Source organism: Aspergillus fijiensis (assembly GCF_003184825.1).
Source record: "Aspergillus fijiensis CBS 313.89 unplaced genomic scaffold BO72scaffold_10, whole genome shotgun sequence".
In the NCBI taxonomy this organism is placed as follows: Eukaryota; Fungi; Ascomycota; class Eurotiomycetes; order Eurotiales; family Aspergillaceae; genus Aspergillus; species Aspergillus fijiensis.
This window is the reverse complement of record NW_024468986.1, coordinates 540,812-559,566: the sequence shown is the minus strand read 5'-3', so window position 1 is coordinate 559,566 and position 18,755 is coordinate 540,812. Positions and strand designations below refer to the sequence as shown.

At 52.3% G+C, this 18,755-nt stretch overlaps 6 protein-coding genes across 6 annotated transcripts; 3 read left to right on the top strand and 3 right to left on the bottom strand.

The window, feature by feature from the left end:
• Positions 1–532: 532 nt before the first annotated feature.
• On the top strand, positions 533–2,168 carry BO72DRAFT_503173 (Ldh family oxidoreductase; the record flags this gene model as incomplete). The annotated part of the gene is made up of 2 exons (XM_040949099.1): positions 533–1,813; positions 2,148–2,168. The coding sequence occupies exons 1-2, from the start codon at positions 758–760 to the stop codon at positions 2,166–2,168; spliced, it is 1,077 nt and encodes a 358-aa protein (XP_040804239.1). The 5' UTR covers positions 533–757.
• A 2,265-nt stretch (positions 2,169–4,433) lies between these two features.
• On the bottom strand, positions 4,434–5,525 carry BO72DRAFT_371803 (O-methyltransferase; the record flags this gene model as incomplete). Its single annotated transcript, XM_040941019.1, has 1 exon — positions 4,434–5,525. The coding sequence occupies one exon, from the start codon at positions 5,523–5,525 to the stop codon at positions 4,434–4,436; it is 1,092 nt and encodes a 363-aa protein (XP_040804238.1).
• A 1,702-nt stretch (positions 5,526–7,227) lies between these two features.
• On the bottom strand, positions 7,228–9,211 carry BO72DRAFT_466414 (fungal specific transcription factor domain-containing protein; the record flags this gene model as incomplete). The annotated part of the gene is made up of 6 exons (XM_040946770.1): positions 7,228–7,257; positions 7,726–7,969; positions 8,078–8,365; positions 8,470–8,510; positions 8,553–8,892; positions 8,964–9,211. The coding sequence occupies 6 exons, from the start codon at positions 9,209–9,211 to the stop codon at positions 7,228–7,230; spliced, it is 1,191 nt and encodes a 396-aa protein (XP_040804237.1).
• A 1,747-nt stretch (positions 9,212–10,958) lies between these two features.
• BO72DRAFT_445589 (enoyl-CoA hydratase/isomerase family protein) lies at positions 10,959–12,234 on the top strand. Its single transcript, XM_040944090.1, has 3 exons — positions 10,959–11,137; positions 11,236–11,861; positions 11,933–12,234. Exons 1-3 carry the CDS (start codon positions 11,022–11,024, stop codon positions 12,040–12,042), a joined length of 852 nt encoding a protein of 283 aa, XP_040804236.1. The 5' UTR covers positions 10,959–11,021; the 3' UTR covers positions 12,043–12,234.
• Positions 12,235–14,298: 2,064 nt separating this feature from the next.
• On the top strand, positions 14,299–15,099 carry BO72DRAFT_493566 (rhamnogalacturonan acetylesterase RgaE; the record flags this gene model as incomplete). Its single annotated transcript, XM_040948388.1, has 2 exons — positions 14,299–14,413; positions 14,462–15,099. 2 exons carry the CDS (start codon positions 14,299–14,301, stop codon positions 15,097–15,099), a joined length of 753 nt encoding a protein of 250 aa, XP_040804235.1.
• A 31-nt stretch (positions 15,100–15,130) lies between these two features.
• BO72DRAFT_14033 (isochorismatase family protein family) lies at positions 15,131–17,896 on the bottom strand. The gene has a single exon (XM_040939171.1). It carries the CDS (start codon positions 17,721–17,723, stop codon positions 15,237–15,239), a length of 2,487 nt encoding a protein of 828 aa, XP_040804234.1. The 5' UTR covers positions 17,724–17,896; the 3' UTR covers positions 15,131–15,236.
• Positions 17,897–18,755: the final 859 nt, after the last annotated feature.

The window sequence follows — 18,755 nt, the reverse complement described above, 5'->3', positions numbered from 1 at the left end:
CGGAAGGGCCCGTCTCGAGCGGTCTGTCTGCTCAACCATCAACCAGCGCTGTAGTTACCAGTTCTTCAAAGATAGCTCCGAAGCAGAGGATCACCCCGCTCTCCGCACCACTACTGTATTTGTAAAGCAGTCCTACATGGGCTGACCCTAACTTGTCGACAAAGGGTGAATTTACTGAATTGAAGCCGACTGGAACAACACCACCTCACAAGCCACGAGTAAATTGCAAATGGGACAATCTCTGCATTTGCACGTTACTATTCAACGAATGACTCATTTATCTAACCAAGTCGACCACTACTAAGAATAACTATTACGGTCGATGACAATGAACAGCACGGAGTGTTCCAGATCTCCTTCCTAACAATCAGCCGTACCCGTACCGAGGTCAGACCCCCCGCGTACCCCAGAATCGATCGGCAATAGGACGCGTCTTGTGAAGTCATCGGGGAATGTCTAGAGCGACGTCCAAATACTCCACTGCCTCCGAGCGCCTTTTGATGAGGCCTACAGTTGGTAAATCCTGCAGTGACGGAGGTTTCCGCGACCCCACACGGGTCAGAATAGCTCTCCGCCGGCGACTGCGGTGAATAGTGAATAGCAAACAGTATAATAGTGGCCGACCATTCAGAGCCTGCAACCGCATAGAGTATATATTCCGTACACCCCTCTGACCAGGGACTGTGCCAAATCAGCTTCAGAGCGAATCCTAACTGTTCTTTCTGTTTTCTCGCACTCAATCTCGAACACGACCGACATGGCATCCACTGAAGGCGAGCTTCCCAAAGTGTACATACCTGCAAAGCAGGCCCAGGAGTATGCCGAATCTCTCCTCGTCGAGAACCAAGTCCCTGCGGACAACGCCGCGACAATTGCGCGATGTCTGGTTGAGGCCGACCTCCGCGGCGTCGACACGCACGGCCTCAACCGACTGCCCTCATACATGGAGCGCCTGCGGCGAGGCGTGATGGATGCGAAAGCCACCCCTTCTCTGGACATCAAAACCCCTGTTGTGGCGCTGGTCGACGGCAACAATGGCTTTGGGTTTCTCGCCGCCACGGCGGGGATGGACTTCGCCATCTCCGCCGCCAAAACATATGGCATCGGCATGGCCTCGGTCAAGCGATCGAACCACTTCGGCATGGGGGCCTGCTACGCCCTACAGGCTGCCCGGGAGGGAATGATGAGCCTGGTATTTACCAACTCGTCCCCAGCGATGGCGCCCTGGGGCTCCAAGGAAAAGATCGTCGGGGTATCCCCGCTCGCCTGCGGCGCACCGGGGGGTGTCGAGAAACCGTTTATCTTGGATATGGCGCCGTCGACAGCTGCGCGCGGGAAGCTCTACAAGGCAGTTCGACGGTCCGAGAAGGTCCCCTTGGACTGGGCTCTGGACGCGGATGGGTTTCCGACTGATGACCCGGCTGCAGCTCTCAAGGGAGTCATGCTCCCGATGGGCGGTCCCAAGGGGTCCGCCTTGGCCATCATGATGGATGTCTTCTCTGGTGTTCTCTCAGGATCGGAATTCGCTGGCGGCGTGACTGGGCCCTATGACCCGTCTAAGGCGTCCGATGTGGGACATCTTATGATTGCTATCAAGCCTGACGTCTTCCTGAGTATTGATGAGTTCAAGGGCCGTATGGACCTCTTGTTCCAGAAAATCACCCAATCCGAGAAAGCGCCGGGCGTAGAGCGAGTCTACTTCCCAGGAGAGATTGAGCAGCTAAACCAAGAGTCTAGGCTGAAGACCGGTATCCCATATGTGGAAGAGGAGATTAAAGCTTTGAATGAAGAAGCCCGACGGGCTGGATCGAAGGTATTGCTGGCTGGATCTGTATCTCTACACGGGTAGGAGCACATGCAGGCGCTTTGCTATAGTCTTGGTGAATACTTGCAAATTCCTATAATGGCAGGCCGCAACGTACTCCACTATCTTTTAAAGCAATAAGATGTAGGATTGTAACCAACAGCAGCCACTAGGCCTCGCCAAGGCCCGTGGGTTTATGGGTTGGGTCCAAACCCAATGTGTTTCTTAGCGGGCTTTAGCTCGATATGCTTAACCTGTAGACTAGATCTCGATTCGATGGTGATACAATCCAGAACACCCTCTCTAGCTGCCAAGCTCGAACATGACTCTACTTAAAATATAGATTATAGCTTTTGTCTCATAAAATAGTATATTGTTTTAATGTTTATAACAGCTAAATTCTGTCTATTCTTATAAACATTTTATATGTTCATAATGCTGGTATTTCAGCAGGAAGAAATTCAGCCCTATCTGTCTACAAAACGATTTGTTTTATGTATTGAGAATATGATCTTAAGACGACTGTCTTTTATTGTATCACATTTTATTTATTTCAGGAAATTATAGCAGAACTTTGTTTTGGATTTCTTCAGAGCCGGAAAGATATCTTAAGACAGATATTTATAAGATAGATCATTTTCTTAGTGTACTATAGTTTGTTTGGATAAATCTCACGAAAGTAAAGGGCTTCAATCTATGGGATTTGATCTTACTGAACAACAGATTTTCACACCGCAGAGCGTTGTTGGGGCGCGGTGCAGGAGATCCGAAATACTCTCCTCTGGCATGCATACAACCGCTATCGATAGTACGTCATTCTTCCTTCTTTCTTACTCTGCTGGTGCCCGAGTTTCCTTATCGAATCCTCGCACAGTTCGATGTTGTCACCGTTCTCTGGCCGGACCAGCATCTATGTGCCTCTCCCGCCAGATGTAGCAGTTCAGCACTACTATCAAGGACTCCACGAAGACGGAGTCACCGCGCTAGAAGATCGGCCGCCGGCCGCCGGCACTGGCCAGGACACTATCCGGTTCTCCGCTAGTAGCAGCTGGTTGAGAGTGCGGACGCGGGTGCGGAGTGGTACGGGGACTTTGCCCACCAGGCCGCCCAGCAGTGCGAGCGCTTGGGGTACATCATCGACTAGTTTCAGACGCTCGCGGTCAGTGCCGACTGTGTCTTGATTGACCTCGAGCTGATGAATCCGTGTTTACTGCGCACCGGAACTATGATCGGTACTCCGCGGAGAGAGCAGGCGCTGCTCGGGATGGAGCGCAGCTTCCTTTCCACTGTTTCTGAACGTCTCTTGGTGGAAAGCGTGATGTATCAAATTCTGCCTATTTCAAAGTCCGGGGCATGCTGATCCTCCGCTGTGGGATACTGTGAAGATGGCACGCGATATAAATAAAGTTTTCATGGGGCTAGGGTCGTAGAAGGGCTGATGGCTTTTTTATGTCTTCACGAGGCGCCTTCGTTGCTGAGTTGCACGCCTTCACGGTCCTGAAGTATCTGGCTAACTTGATGAAATTGTGATAGACCGCGCCGACAAACTTGCTGTTGCAGCAAATTAAGACTAGATCTTGGTAGTACCTGAGACAGATGATTCGGGCTCCGCTGTCTTCACCCGAATCACCACCTCTCCCAATTTGTCAGTCTGAACAAAACCCGACTCGTCGATCGACCCTGTCGGCCTAAAACCTGCTGCTCAAACCATATAAACAAATAAAGCAGAGTTATCATCTAAATTCCAGTTGCCTTTTGTTGAAGGGACAAGAAGGATAAAAACATACAACAGAAGGGATTCGCTGGTGGTCACCCACCCAACTACTAACCTCCCGGCGTGTGGCTTAAGTACGGCTGAGCGGACGGGAAGCCCTGTTTTCCACACCCTGTGGTCGTATGTGCTGAATGTTGAGTACAAAACTTTCATATCCCACAGGAACCATCTTCGGAACAGCTCAGCAGATGGTGTTAATTAGATTTTACATAAAATATATATATATATATTTTTTTTATTTAAGCTGTAGGGATAAATAGAGGCAAACAAGCCTTATAAAACTCTTACGGCTAGTAGTTTAGGGGTCGAAATACGCGAATAAATCTTAGCAAACAGACAGGGTTTTCTCACCAGCGAATCATCCTATAGATTGTATTCTGTGTGGACATAACAGTGAGGATACTTCACTTCATTTTGTATTCCTCGCCCGCTGTTTTGCTTACCATCGTTCTAAGCACGCAACAACAAGGGAGCGGTATACTTAGGCTATGCAGTTATAGGACTAAGATGAATCTCGGGAATGAGATTCTCACCGTGAGAGACAAAATACAGGTCAATAATAAAATCAGTACATTATCTCAGAGCGCATATGATAGAATCTTTGTTGACGTAGTCAATCAGACTCAGAAAGCACGGCGTGTTTCAACAGTCTGGAACAATCACTTTTCTACCCTTGACTGCTATATCCCAGTCACAAGCGAAGTGCAGAGAGATGACACAGTCACGAACAGAGAAAAAACGGGAAATCAATGCTGCCCTTTCCAGAACTGGCTCTTCCAATGCCTCGTCTGCTTGAGCGTATTTCAATTCCAGTGGCGGAGAACAAACCGTATAGCTTGCAGAGTGCCTCAGATCTCAATGAGCAAATACAATGGGACGGCCCTCTTGCTGCCCCTGCCGCCGCCCATAGCTCACACCGTCGACCCTCAGGCCTTTTTCATTGAGTAGAGTGATGGTGTCACCGCTGTTGGAAAGAGGGCAGTTGGGTACCTCGAACTTCCGCATGGCTCGAGGAGCCAAGACCGCGTTTCGCGGCAGGTCTTGGGTCTGGCCAGCCGAGTTGTGGAAGCTCCATGATTCCAAGGATACTTTGTGACTGGTGAGATTCCCCAGCGTGATGGACTCTTTGGTCCGTGCCGCTCGATCGTCTGCGCCCCGTGGGTTGACCAGTGCTTCCGTGATCGTTACCGAATTTTCCACGCGATCGACGGGTAGCACGTCTGTCCATGTCACTAATGGTTCCAATGCGTGGCCATCATTATCATCGGTGTGGACAGCTTGTGAGGCGAATGCAAGGAAAACACCTGTCCAGTGATCGTCGTACTGAATGAGCAGTCCCCCGTCCTGGAACACCCCATCATCCTTCCTGAAGTTCGAGATATTTCCCTGGTTCATATGAACATTGTGAATTCCATCTCGTGAATCGAACATCGAGCCGAATAAATAGATGGTTGCTCGCTGGTCAATGGCTTTGCTGACTTCAGGTTCCAGGACGTCAATAATATCATTGTCGTCTCCAGGGATATCGTGGGGAAGAACACGACCATCGGTAGAGTGGAAAAGCATCCCACGAATGTAATCCAGGCCTTTGCCGTCTAGTTCGTCTACCTCTTCCATCGAATGGAAGCCAAAATCGAGGTTGGCCAACTTCTCAGCAATAAGGTGCTCGGCGAGATTGTGGTTTACAAAATAGGCAAGTCTGGACTCCTTGTCTTTTGATTTGATGTTGATGGCTGCGCGGAAGAGTCCAGGAATCTCCCATGATTTCTTCTTGTCGCGGGGTCTGCCCTTGTGCCTGCGTCGATAGGCACGGTCGAACTTTGGAGTGGTTGTTTTGTTATCATGATAGTACAAGGAGAGATGAGGAGACTTGGGGTCCTCGTAGTGATCTTCAAACTCATAATGGACCGGAAGGGCTTTCCAAACCCCGTAATCCCTGACCGGCATTGTCTTTACCAAAGATGTATGAAGATAAAAGTAGATTGGGATTTTTGTGTCAGTGGCATGCAATGTGACGAAGGTAAGGTTCCATGTCAGAGTTCAACAGCCTTTTTATATCTCCTCAAATCATCACGCACAGCATGTTGGTTGACAATACTAATTCACCATTTTCTGGGTTTCTGTTATCATCGCTGATACATGCCTTCGATACGAACTCGCTATCGGCTGACTGTCGTATTGTCCCAAGGAAAGCGCGAACAAAGAAAAGGCTGGTCTTCGAGTGTTGAGATCTCCCAAGCAACCTTCACTACAGCAGGTTCGTATATCAATGACGGAGAAGCAAAGATCTCTTTGTCGTCTCTTTATCTACAACTACTATGACACCCAGTCGATCTGTACATCTTATGTGACGGATGCTGTCCACGGTACGACCTTGGGGCCAGATCGTAGCGAACGTTCGGGCCGTACTCGTATTGCGTCGATCCACTAACCTTCACACACCCCATAAAACCTAATTCACTACCCGTTGTCAATGCCGCCCCCACATCCGTATTGGTCATTTCCGCATGCAGCACTTTAATCACACTTCTAATATGTGCGGCTCCCTAGGATAGCAATATGGATCCTCTAGAGCCCTTCGCTTGCTTCTTACTTCGGCTTTCCATGTCGTGTCGAGAAGGGTTGGAGTTGCAGCTTCTCGCACGCACCACCCGCTGGTTACGGGCCATCTTTGACCTCCTCGCAGCCCTCCCTATCCCAGCCGGAATCTCGTATTGGCAATGATGTGATTCTGGCTTCCTCTTGCGATGTGTAATTTGATGCTGGCGTGGGTCGTGTCCAACAACAAATTGTGTACCACTCCTGGGATTAAGTTCGACATCTTCTAGAACAACGCTGGATTCCATCCTGGTCCACTAGATGAAGAGAGAAAAAGATGCTATCAGCTTGTCTATCCCCACTTCCTCCACGCAACCCTAAAAAAGAAGAAAAGAAGAAAAAAAAAAAAAAACAAAACAAAGGCCCACCTAGAAATACTTCACAGATGTATATATCGTCACTTTGCATGTCTGCTATTATTGGCCGGGTGAAAAACAGGTTCACATGTTGCATATGGAACTTCATTCCATACACTCAGCTTCCATATTGCAAAGGAGGATTGAGCGGAATTTGAACCCGTATTTTCAGAACCCCCTCACCCGGACAAGACCGACCAACGGCTTACTCGGCAAGATAGATACGATGGAACTCCGCACCTTGTTTCTGGGATTGACCTGGCTTCGCGCGGTGCTACGGCGGCCGATCACAACCTCACCCCGCGATCCTTGACCTTGAGGTGATCTACCGGTCCGATCCATCTTTTTCAATTCGCACAAACCAGGGTTAGTCTCATCGCACGAAACCGGTTGCCCAAGTTCTCCTCAGTCACTTCAATCGCTGTCATACCACAGCCTAGCATGGGCCCGGAACGCCTGTAAGAGGAGACCAGGGAAAGAGCGACTCAGTCAGCAGTACGCCTCAGAAAACACGAGACCACAAGAAGACCCATTCCAGACGGTGATTTTGGCCCCATCATGCGTGCAACCGATGCCACGAATGCAGCAGCAGAATTTCCCATGGATAGAACCTGTGGGAGTGCCTATGCACCTGATAGCGTCATGCACCGCAAAGTCATACACGAAGTCTTGCAATTCAGCTGCTTCCTATCTAGTTAGTCTAGTAATCCCGAGGATCTCTTGTACTGTAAATCATTACAACATAATAAATAGGCGTACAAATCTGGTGAGATTGGGGAAACTCACATCACCACGTCACCACATTTGATACGATGATTGATGGGCCACAGAAACTCGAGATCCCCAGTCTGATCCAGCGAGTTGGACTGTTGTATACGCTCATTGACATGCTCTGTTGGCTCCATGTCTGGATGCCCAAGATCCCCTCGGGCCGCACCGACCCCTACCACGGCATCTATATCGACCACCGCATCGTCGAGGCCGGCGACCAGCGCTTCGCCCTGACTGACATGAGAGACATCGGCCAGTACGTGGCGCAAATCATCGCCGACCCGTGCACCGTGAACCGCCATATCTTCGCCTACACCGAGGCCTTGAGCATGAATGAGATCTGGGAAACCATGGCGCGTGCCAGTGGGAAGACGCCTGAAAGGAAATATGTACGTGGAGGAGGCCAGGAGTCCCGCCCAAACGGCCCATGGGCCGTGATACGAGAAGGCGATGTCGTCGAATACTGGCAGCGTTGAGGGGATACCCTCAAAAATCGCGAGTGGCGGGAGATTGCTGCCGCTATTGTTGTCACTGCCACAAGGGGTAAGAAGAAGAGCAGAAGGAACCACATTCTCCTCCCCCGGCAGGCCCTGGCTCGAACGAATGGAAGGATCCTCATGTTGGCGGCGGATGACAGTGATGACGCCAAAGTACGGGACGGTGATCCTGCGCGGATGGCCCTCGTCGCACGTCCCAGCGCCAACGACTAGGTCCCGCAGGGCTTGATGACATTGGCAACACAGCGAATGGGCCTTGTCCTTGGCGCAGACCTACAGGACGGCGATGGTGCGGTGGATCAGCGTCCAATCGACGGCCTCGGTGGGGGATTCGAGGTTCTCGGGCATCGGCGGCGGGGACCTCGGTGCGATGGGGGGCCGTTGAGTGGAGGGAAGGTTCAGATACAGAACCACGCCGGCGGCCAGCGCGGTAAAGTCGGCGAGTTTCATGTTGTTGTCCACTTGCGCGGTTCGGGGATCGAGGTCATATAGCGCTAGAAATGTCTGCAGGAACGCGCGCGCGCGCTGCTGACACACGTTGTCCGCCCTGAGGCGGCACAGTGGCCTGGGTCCGCCGTTGTCGTAGTGTTAGTTGTCTTCTCCAGGCTCTGCAGAAAATACGGCAAGTACAAGAACGCTTTGAGCGGATGAATATGGGACAATTAATACAGCCGCGCGCTCTTGTCCGATCCGTCCGGGCTGGCGGCAATCTACAGGAAATCCAATTAGCCCAGGGGCAACTTGCCGGTGACGGCATCAATCTGCTCTTCCACGGCGATTAGCTGAGACAGTGACACGGGCGGTTGTGCCTGCAGGCTGTCAATCACGCGCCCCGTAAGTACAGTCAAGTGGCGCCAATGGTACCGGATGCGGGACGACTCCGTGGGGGCGGGGATGTGGAGATCGCACAGATGGTCGGGGATCGAGTACGGGAGCCCGATCATCAGACTGATCCAGCGGTCGGCACCGAAGATTTGCCAGAAGACGGGGTCGTAGGCCTCGGTTTTGCGATTGGTTTTGTGAAGCCCGGCCAGCTGCAGGCGGGTGTTGGCCGTCCGGAAGACGGACCAGGCCCGGCATGGTTGCAGGGCACTGAGCAGACACAGCCCGAGGCGATCATGCATTGGTAATCAAAAACATGGCCAGTGAAGCTGCTCTCGGACAGGATCCAGGATTCGACGGGTTTTAGATAGCGGTCGTGATCGCCCGTGCTCAGTGCCAAGCAGACCAGCAGACTCCCAAGCAGCGAGGGATTGCGCGAGCGCACGGCGCGGGTGGCAAAGCTCTCCAGGGTTTTGTCTTCGGTGTCGCCCCATCCTAACCCGAAGGAGGCGCGCCAGGTCGCCCACCAATCGCTCCGCATTTGAAAAATGGTGGCGATCTCGGCGGCTGTGGGTAGCACAGCTACCATTGTGCATACATTGCTTCGGATGAGTTCGCGGACTCGCGCATCAGAGTGGCAGTCGATCGCGCGGGGGGGCTGCGTGTGGGGTGCCGCATCGGCCTGCCCAGCAATCTAGGTGTGGGATCAGAATCTGCCTGCCTTGGATTGAGATACGAGTCCAGCTTCCCCGGGGGTTTAACCCACCCTGTGGTCCTTGAACAGCTTCATAACGGGGGCATCATTGCTCTGAACCAAGTCGTGACCCGCCGTGGCTCCTGCATGATCAGTCCCCACGACGGCTCGCGGCGACGCGAGCCACTGATGAAGGAGTACAATGCCTTGAAAAAGGACAGCGGCGGTAACGCAGTAGAACCGCCATAGTCAACCTCCGCATGTGGGGTGGTGGTGGAGGGCCGGAAGAGGCGGGGACGACCGGCTCTCCCCCTGGGGTCGACAGGCGATGTTACGTCTCGCACACTGATCACATGCGTTCGACTGCGACGACTGTTTCAAGGTCCAAGTGTAGCGGACTTTCCGATGGCGGCCTAAATGGAGATCCTCCCTTCCCTGTGTGCGGCTTAAACTCACAAGCCAGGCAATTGCGCATGCCTTTGCGTATTGGTTTGAGCGGCATCCTTTTCACCTTCGCCTGTGCGAAATGCGCCAACCAGACAGCTCAAAGCGACCTTTTCAGGTGACTCACCTGGGCAAATAGTCCCCTTTAGCCCTTTGGGGGCCTTTGGTGGTCAGACAGGTTGGGAGGAAAGAAGGACGAGAGGAGGAAGAGAAGGACGAGAGGAGGAAGAGAAGGACGACCGAAATCTGTCTGGTTAAGTTTACTCGTCGCTATCGTCAACCTACCCTTTATCAGGGGTTGGTTGTCTCTACCTTACGAATAATCCTACCTCAAGAATAACGAAAAATACATACGAATCCTACTTTTTAAATCACGTATAACTTTGTTAATATAAAGGAATAGGCTTTACTATTTCAAAAAATATAGAATTAATAATATATAAAAGATTAATCTTTGAAAAAAAGACACTTTCTAACTATATCTATAATAATTAGAAAACTTAAATTGCCTGAGATTTCAGGCATCTTTTTAACTATTTCTTTTAATATACAATATTTTGAACAAAAGAAAAAACAGATATATAGTTCCAGATATAAAAGCTGTGATATTTTAATCTTAAAGTCTAATATTCTAAGTTAATAAAGTTCTATGTGATTAAAAAAGTAGAATTAGTATATGTTTTTTATTATTTTTGAGGTGGGATTATTCGTGAGGTGAAGGCAACCAACCCCTGATAAAGGGTAGGTTAATAATAGCGACGAGTAGTTGGTTGATGTTATTGCTTAGTCATTCGTAGCTCCTCCGGCCTCAGGCCGGAATGAGGCCAGCACTCCAGCTATTCGGTAGCTATGTGTATATGATCGCGCTCCAGGCTACAGATCTCAAATCCTGAATTGGTTAAGCGCCATCCCCTTCTACTTGGTAGATACTTCCTCTTGTGCAGGTCGCGCTTGTACTTCAACTGGAGTACAGTATGTCTACATGTCACAGCTGCTGACCAACATACCCACAGCACAGCAGAATGATTGTTGTACTGTACTGTAACTCACCATACTGGACTATAAGTTACGCACCATAGATAGTCAAGCAGCTGAGTTCCTTATCGGTCGCACCATATGCGATTTTACCTCGGCTCAACCTCCACTACCCCAGAATCCGACCACAATTTAATTGACCCCCTCATTCCTTCCTCCATCTCCAACTTCAGCTTCCTGCCATCGATTCTCCATCCACCATCACCCACCATAGATTCGAACCACCATGTTGTCGCAACCCTACACCTGCAAACACTTCAACATCACCTTCCCGCCGGACCGCGAATATGTCGCCCACGTGGAGATCAACCGTCCTTCCAAGCTGAATGCCTTCATCGAAGCGTGCGCGCCTCTCCTTCCCCCTTCCCCCTTCCCCGCGATTCTCCCATCCCTACAATCCACAATCCACAATCCCCAGTCTTGACACCCAAAACAAACAGAATGTGGCTCGAACTTTCGGACATCTTCACGCGCCTCTCCACCGACCCAGCAGTCCGCGCCATCGTCCTCACCGGCGCAGGCCCCAAAGCCTTCACCGCCGGCCTCGACGTCCACGCCGCCTCGGAAGGCACCCTCTCGCCCGAATCAGCCCAGATCGACCCCGCCCGCAAAGCGACCCACCTCCGCCGCCACATCCACGAATTCCAGCACTGCATCTCGACTCTCGAGAAATGCGAGAAACCCGTCATCGTGGCGATGCACGGCTTCTCGCTGGGGCTGGCCATCGACCTCAGCGTCGCGGCGGACGTGCGCGTCTGCACGGAGGACGTGCGCTTCGCCGTCAAGGAGGTGGATATCGGGTTGGCCGCGGATATCGGGACGTTAAGTCGATTGCCGAAAGTGGTGGGGTCGTTTGGGTGGGTGAAGGAGGTGAGCTTGACGGCGCGGGAGTTTGGGGCGGATGAGGCGCTGCGCGTGGGGTTTGTGACGCATGTCTACAAGGGTAAAGAGGCGGCGGTGGAGGGCGCGTTGGGGTTGGCGAGTCGTATGGCGGGGAAGAGTCCTGTTGCTGTGCAGGGGACGAAGGAGTTGCTGAATTGGTCGCGGGATCGGAGGGTTGAGGATGGTATGTGCTTTTCCTTGTTGCTTTGTTTTCGTGGGGATCGGGGAGTGATCATGATGCTAACGCGTTGATAGGGCTGCGGTATACGGCGGTTTGGAATAGTGCGGCGCTGCAGACGAAGGATGTTGAGGCGGCGCTGTTGTCGGGGATTCAGAAGCGGAAGCCGACATTTGAGAAGTTGTAGCTCGTTGTTCCTTTTAAATGAGGTGCTCTCGAGGTGTATATTAGACTCTGGTACTGCTGGCTTAGTACATCTTAGAACCTGACCGTATGAGTGGCTTTCGCGGACAGAAGGTATTGCCAACGACTCAAATTTCTGGTGAGAAAGTTCTCTATATGGTCTGGGGCTCATCATTAGGATGAAATTAATGGTTGGAAGCTTTTTCTGATGTTCAACAGTTGGTCTGGTCTATCGTGATACGTTCTAATTGCTGACGCAGATATGTAGCGATCGTGTATCAGACGTCGAGGTGCTAGTCATGATAGCCATCATGGCTATATGATGTAACAAGTCTCAGATGGTCACAGCTTGTCGTACACTACGGAGTTGAAGACCGCTGATGCACGACAATTTTTGCTGTTCCCGACGTCCAGAGATTTGAATACAACTATCCTGATACAAGAGAAAAATGCCTGTGCGTGGATTGGGGTGGATTGAGGCACAGAAAATCCAAGTAATGAACCTATCCATGACCTCTACCTCAAGACCTGAATCAGCAAGATCACCCTCCCAACCAAAATCACTATCCAGACAAGTTGAGCCCTAACAAAGAGTTGAGCACCATATCTCAAACTTCGTTGCTACTCCTATACACAAACTGACTCACCAGAGTGGGCATACACGGAGGAATGTGACTAGTCCATCTCCACAAGGACCGTCCCCAGCTCCAGCAGTGCCTGACAGGTCTCACATGGCAGTCTAGATCCTTCGAGGTGGAGACTAGAATACTGTTTTGAAGAGACCCGGGCAGGAGGAGGCTGAAACGCTTGGTCCCACCCAGCCCAGCCGCCAGACTGTCGTGGCGGCAACAAGGTTTCAGAGTCAAAACAATTTGTATTTTGCGGGTACGGAAAGTCTACAGAAGAGATGTGTCTCGAGTCATACAGCTACGCGCGAGTGAGGGAATGTGTCACGGAACTTGTGGCAGGTAGAGTAGCGGCAAGTTGGCGTTCCTGCTGCTTGCCTTAAGTCCTGAGTAGTCCCGAGCTGGCGGAGGACAGCCTCTATTTGTGCAGAGCTGTGGGGTCCCAAGAGCTTGGCATAGTTAGAATCATTCCAGGACGGAGAATGTGTGCACTTGGCTTCGTGACTCTGCAAGAGTTGGGATTGAATCCTGTGGGCACGTCATTTCTGGCATCATCGGCGCGGTCATTGCTCGTTCGCCAAGGACTGCACCACCGAGAAATGACCGAACAGGACGGACTTGTCAACTGCTGAAGATGTTCGTGCTATTTTATCTCCGAGACTAAGCTTCAGCAGCACTGGGATCAAGTACCAAGCATGAAGATACACCACGACACACTCATGCCCGCACAGCAACATATCCTCCACCCCAGACTAGGATACCAGTCAAAAAAAATCCAAGCAATACACCCTAACTTACCTGCCGTATGTAAGCAAGCGAACAATCGGATTTCGGATTTAACCACCGCGCTTGACGCCCAGCACCACCCAAGTAAGATCCACAATCTGTACCCCGCTCTTTCACTCCGTCACGCCCCCCCCAAACTACCAAACTAACAAACTAACGCATCTCATTTCCCGCCCCGCTAATCCCAGATCGAAACGGAACTACACCCTTTGACATCGACCCTGTCACCCTGCCAATATCCACTCGACATCCCATCCTGCAGAACTCCAGCTCATTCCATCACGTCATACCCACCCTCACAGGTGGGAAAAATCCCCCAGAATACACTCTGCGCTCCGCACGGTCCCCCCTTCCCCTTGCTCGCCCGCTTCCGTAGACCCGAAGATATAGCACTTTGTACCCTTGAACCCTGTCGATCGGCGGGCTTGTTTGCGCTTCTGTCTCCGTTCGATGACTCTATTCGTAGGTGGAAGGATGCTAGAGTCCACAAGGGGGGTAAGTATCCGAGCATCGGGATCAAACACCCCGAACCTCCATGTCGAAAGGGAGCGGTTTGGGAGTATTCCCCCGAGCTGCAAGCTGCGTGCCGAATGCCAAGGTTGGAGTGCATCTACCCCATACTGAACCTGAGACTGGGGGTGTTTGACACGCTGATTCTGGTCCGATGGCCGAGGTCGGTGGGAGAAAGAGGAAGAGAGGGAAATTGTCCGTGTGGGATGGGTTGAATGGGATTTTCCACGTATTGGTCTGGAGGTCGGGGGTATATAAGGGAGGGAGTAGCCGGCATTGAGTTCGATTCATCATTCAGACAGTCCATAAGAAGATTGACAGCCAAGAACACCACCACAATGAAGACCGCCGCTCTTGCACCGCTCTTCTTCCTCCCCTCTGCCCTCGCCACGACGGTCTATCTCGCGGGTGACTCGACCATGGCCAAGAATGGAGGCGGGTCGGGAACGAACGGTATGTGTAGGACATCCCTCTCTTAACGGCCCTGCTGATCGACATTAGGCTGGGGCGAGTACCTCGCCAGCTACCTCTCCGCGACAGTGGTTAACGACGCGGTCGCGGGCCGCAGCGCGCGCTCGTACACACGCGAGGGTCGGTTCGAGAACATCGCCGATGTAGTGACGGCGGGAGACTACGTGATCGTCGAGTTCGGCCACAACGACGGTGGCTCGCTGTCCACGGACAATGGACGCACCGACTGCTCCGGTACCGGGGCAGAAGTCTGCTATAGCGTCTACGACGGGGTCAACGAGACCATCCTCACCTTCCCCGCCTACCTGGAGAACGCCGCCAAGCTGTTCACCGCCAAGGGCGCCAAGGTCATTCTCAGCAGCCAGACCCCCAACAACCCCTGGGAGACCGGCACCTTCGTCGACTCCCCCACGCGCTTCGTTGAGTACGCCGAGCTGGCCGCCGAGGTCGCTGGCGTCGAGTACGTCGACCACTGGTCCTACGTGGACAGCATCTATGAGACCTTGGGCAATGCCACCGTCAACTCGTATTTCCCCATCGATCACACCCACACCAGTCCTGCGGGCGCGGAGGTCGTGGCTGAGGCGTTCTTGAAGGCGGTGGTTTGCACGGGTACGTCGTTGAAGAGTGTGTTGACGACGACGAGCTTTGAGGGGACATGTTTGTGATTGAGCAGATGGAAAGACAAAGGAGTGGACGGATAATCATATATAGTGGTAGTTTGTGCATTGCAAATGGTATCTGAACTGGCTCGCTTGTGCTCATAATCGAGAATTGGACATTTCTATGTTCGGGTTTGAGGTTTCTATGATATCTCCTCCAGCGTGGCTTTCACTATCCCACGCTTCTCAACTCGGGTGTAATATTGCACCAGGTTCGGATAGTGAGTGCTTGATAATTGCCCGGCTGCCTGAACCTCCCAAAGAACGGGCCAGAGGGAACAGTCGTCAATTCCAAAGGAGGCACCACTTGCGAACGGCTGTGTCTGGATCGCTGCTTCCCACCTATTCAAATATTCGATGCCCCTCGATCGGTCTATCGGATTGCGCCAGGTGGCTAGGAGTTGGTCGATCTCGACCAGGAGGCTACCCCCGCGCAAAGCTTCCACGCCCGGTTGCACGAGCTCCGAGGCATGAGTGGCAAAATATGTCAGGATATTGGAATCGTTAGCAAGCTCAGCTCCATGACCAATGTAAAGCGGCAGATCCATAGTCTCGGCGCCCGTTGCAGTGGTCGCATCGTAGCGAAGTCCGTTCTCGCCCAGGCACAAACGCACCCGAAGATTAGCTACGGGGTCCGGCCCGACCACAAGCTTGGCGGTCGTAGCCGTAACAAAGTTGACAACATCGAAACCCGCGCCGTAGACCCCGTCCCAGTCAAATTCGGTCGCGTGGTTTTCCTGTCCGAACGCCCGAATCAAGCGCTCGGTTTCCGCTGGGTGCCCGTGGATCACTGCATGGGCATGGTCCTGGGTCTTGGACACTGCACCTTGACCCCAGATCGCGTCTCCAGTTGGGTTGAGATAGGTGCCAATGTGACGAAAAGTTAGGGAGATCCGCTGTCCGCCATACGCTCGCTCCTCGGAAGACTTCTCGTCCGTGGCCCGCTTATCGGGGCGAATGCCGTGCAACCACCGCATGTTCGTCTGCTCCCCAAGAATGAACAATGACTCGTGTGGCATAGGTATGCGTTGCGTAAGGCGACCGCTCTCAGTGCCCTCCAACTCTTTCCCCTTGGTTCGCAGCACCATCACGCGTTGAGCACCAAGACTGACATTGCATATGAAAGAGCCCCGCACAATGTCCAAAGTCTTGTCCGAATGCTCCGAGATCCGGTCTTGTCCGTCCCGATAGAGTTGGATAAGTGCATGATTAAGTGGGTGGCCCAGAATACGCTCAACCACAACCCGTACCTCGTCCACCGTAGGAGTGAACGGTTGCAGTAGCGGTGACTCGTCCGCTGGGTGACGGTAGATCGGAATTGATCCATCATTCAGCGCACGCCCCTGCACCGCCACCAACCGCGGGACCTGCCCAGAAAGATGATACATCTTTTGCCAAGCCACCTCATCCCGGATCTTCTCAAAGGCTTTCTCTGGCAGCTCCAAATCGTATAAGATCCTGGAGTCGCCCTCCCCGATTACATCGCCCGGCCTGTACACATCGCGTTTCCTCGATTTCTCGCTTCGCCGCGTTTCTGTGTGCGCACCTGACTCGCCCTTGGCATTCGGTCTCTTTGTGCGACGGACACGTGTACGGGCCTTGACTGCGCCAGGATCCGTGGATTGTGCCTCCGAGGCATTCCGCACTCGTGCGCGGGCGATATTAGCTAGCTCTTGCAGGCTCTGGTTGTCGTGATCGGAGAACTCCGCCATGAGATCTTCAATCCTGCGGCGCCGGCCGCTGCCCACTAAAGCTTCGGGGCTCTCATTCCTGGCCGCCGATCGGGATTTGGACCCGAACCCTAGTCCATCCATGATCCCTTCGATTTCAGCACGATTCCCTGTTCGCACCGGACGGGGATTGCTACTTCTGGCGATCGCATCGGTCTCCTCCCAATCCAGCTCCTCCAGCAGCTCCTGCGTGGTGATCCCGCTGGCGCCGAAGATATCCGCCATGCGACGCATCGCCTCCTCATGGCGGGGGAAGCTGCGGTACCCAAGACAGTCCTCGACCAGAGTGACTGAAAAGCCATGTCGCACGGCGTCGAGAGCGGTAGCGTAGACGGATACATTAGATAGCGACCCGCAGAGGTATAGCTCAGTGATAAACCGGGTCCGGAAGGAGAGGATGAGATTGTGGTCGCCGAGCGCGGAGTACCCCGATTTGATGATCAGGGTATCTGATTCTGAGTCGATGGCCGCGAAGACGGGTGCGGGGAATTGCGCCCCAGGCGTTTGCGGCACACAGCACCGCGGTGTCTTGGCTGAAAGAAAAGCCTCCTCATCGATGGTGTGGCCGTCGTCCATCTTCGGGTCACCAACTACAGATTCATCCTCTGGCGTACGCTTGGCTCGAGCCTCCTGGTCCTGTCGACTGAGCACCACGAGGTCTTGGCCGTCCGATGGGCTGATTAGAGGTTGCGGGGACTGGTAGTAGGAGCGCACCCATATCACGTCCCCATTCCGGCGAAAGGCGCTGGCGAGTTGAGCGATGTTCTCTAGAAAGTCGGCAGTATTGGGAACATGTAGGGCTCCATTCGATCGCACAAAGTCATTCTGGAGATCTAGGAGGAGAAGAGCTTTGCGGGTTTGGATGGTGGGCAGATTGCCGAACTGGGGGATGAAACTCATTGTAGGAACATGATCAGGAGGTAAAGGGGGATTATCGCAAAACAGATAGATAGGAATATAGCTGGAAAAGCTGGAAAGAGCAGGGTTGAAGAAATAATTATCGTGGGTCAGAAGCGGGGATTGTAGAAGGCGGGGTTGAGAATGGTGATAATACGGTAGAGAGTGGAGGAATGAATGTCAGGAAGAGAAATGATGCGGAGGGGGAAATCCAACCTGCGGAGAATCCCGTCGACACCTGACTGCTGAGGCATTAACCAGGATTAGTTTTCCGATGTGTCGGCCGAATAGAGAAGCGGTGTAGCGAACCTTGAAGCAAACAGCAAACAGCAATCGTCAAACAGACCAAACAAGACACACGAGCCAAATACACCCAACAAGACAAATGCAACAAACATAGCAAACACCAGCATGTCCCCCAGTCTCTAGTGTTGGTGGTACTCGGCTCGGATGAAGGTGAGGCTTATTGACTTGTGAAAAAGAGCTACCCCGGACAATCTTGTCGAATAGAGCAAGGTGAAAAAGAGTTTACTGATAGTCACAAGCCACAATGTCAGGGTAGGTACCAACGCGACACGAGGTAGTTGAGGACAATAGGCAATGAAATTTGAATTTCCAAATAACTACCTAACTCGTCTGTCTGACGGAACAGGGCTAAGAGTGGAAGGTGCATACTATGTTTTTCTCTTTCGAAAGAAACTCATAATAACTTGAAACGACGACCATATCAACGCCAGTACCGAGGAATCAGACCGTTTCTCTCGCTAGCGAAACAATCTACCGCAACATCGTTGCGTTCGATGCCAAGTATTCTCATGCTGATCAAAGTGCGACGAACGGAGTAATTGAAGTAGCACTAAATTATTGAAATCTTCCTGAGTGATACTCACAAGGCCAAGTAAAGACGAGTAAGTCTACAATCATACCCTCTACTATACCATGTCGCGTTCGTCTCAAACTCGCTGCCTCTTTTGTGAGCAAGTATTATTCCACGTATTTAATCTCCTCGAATACCTCACACACCCTAGGTTCCTT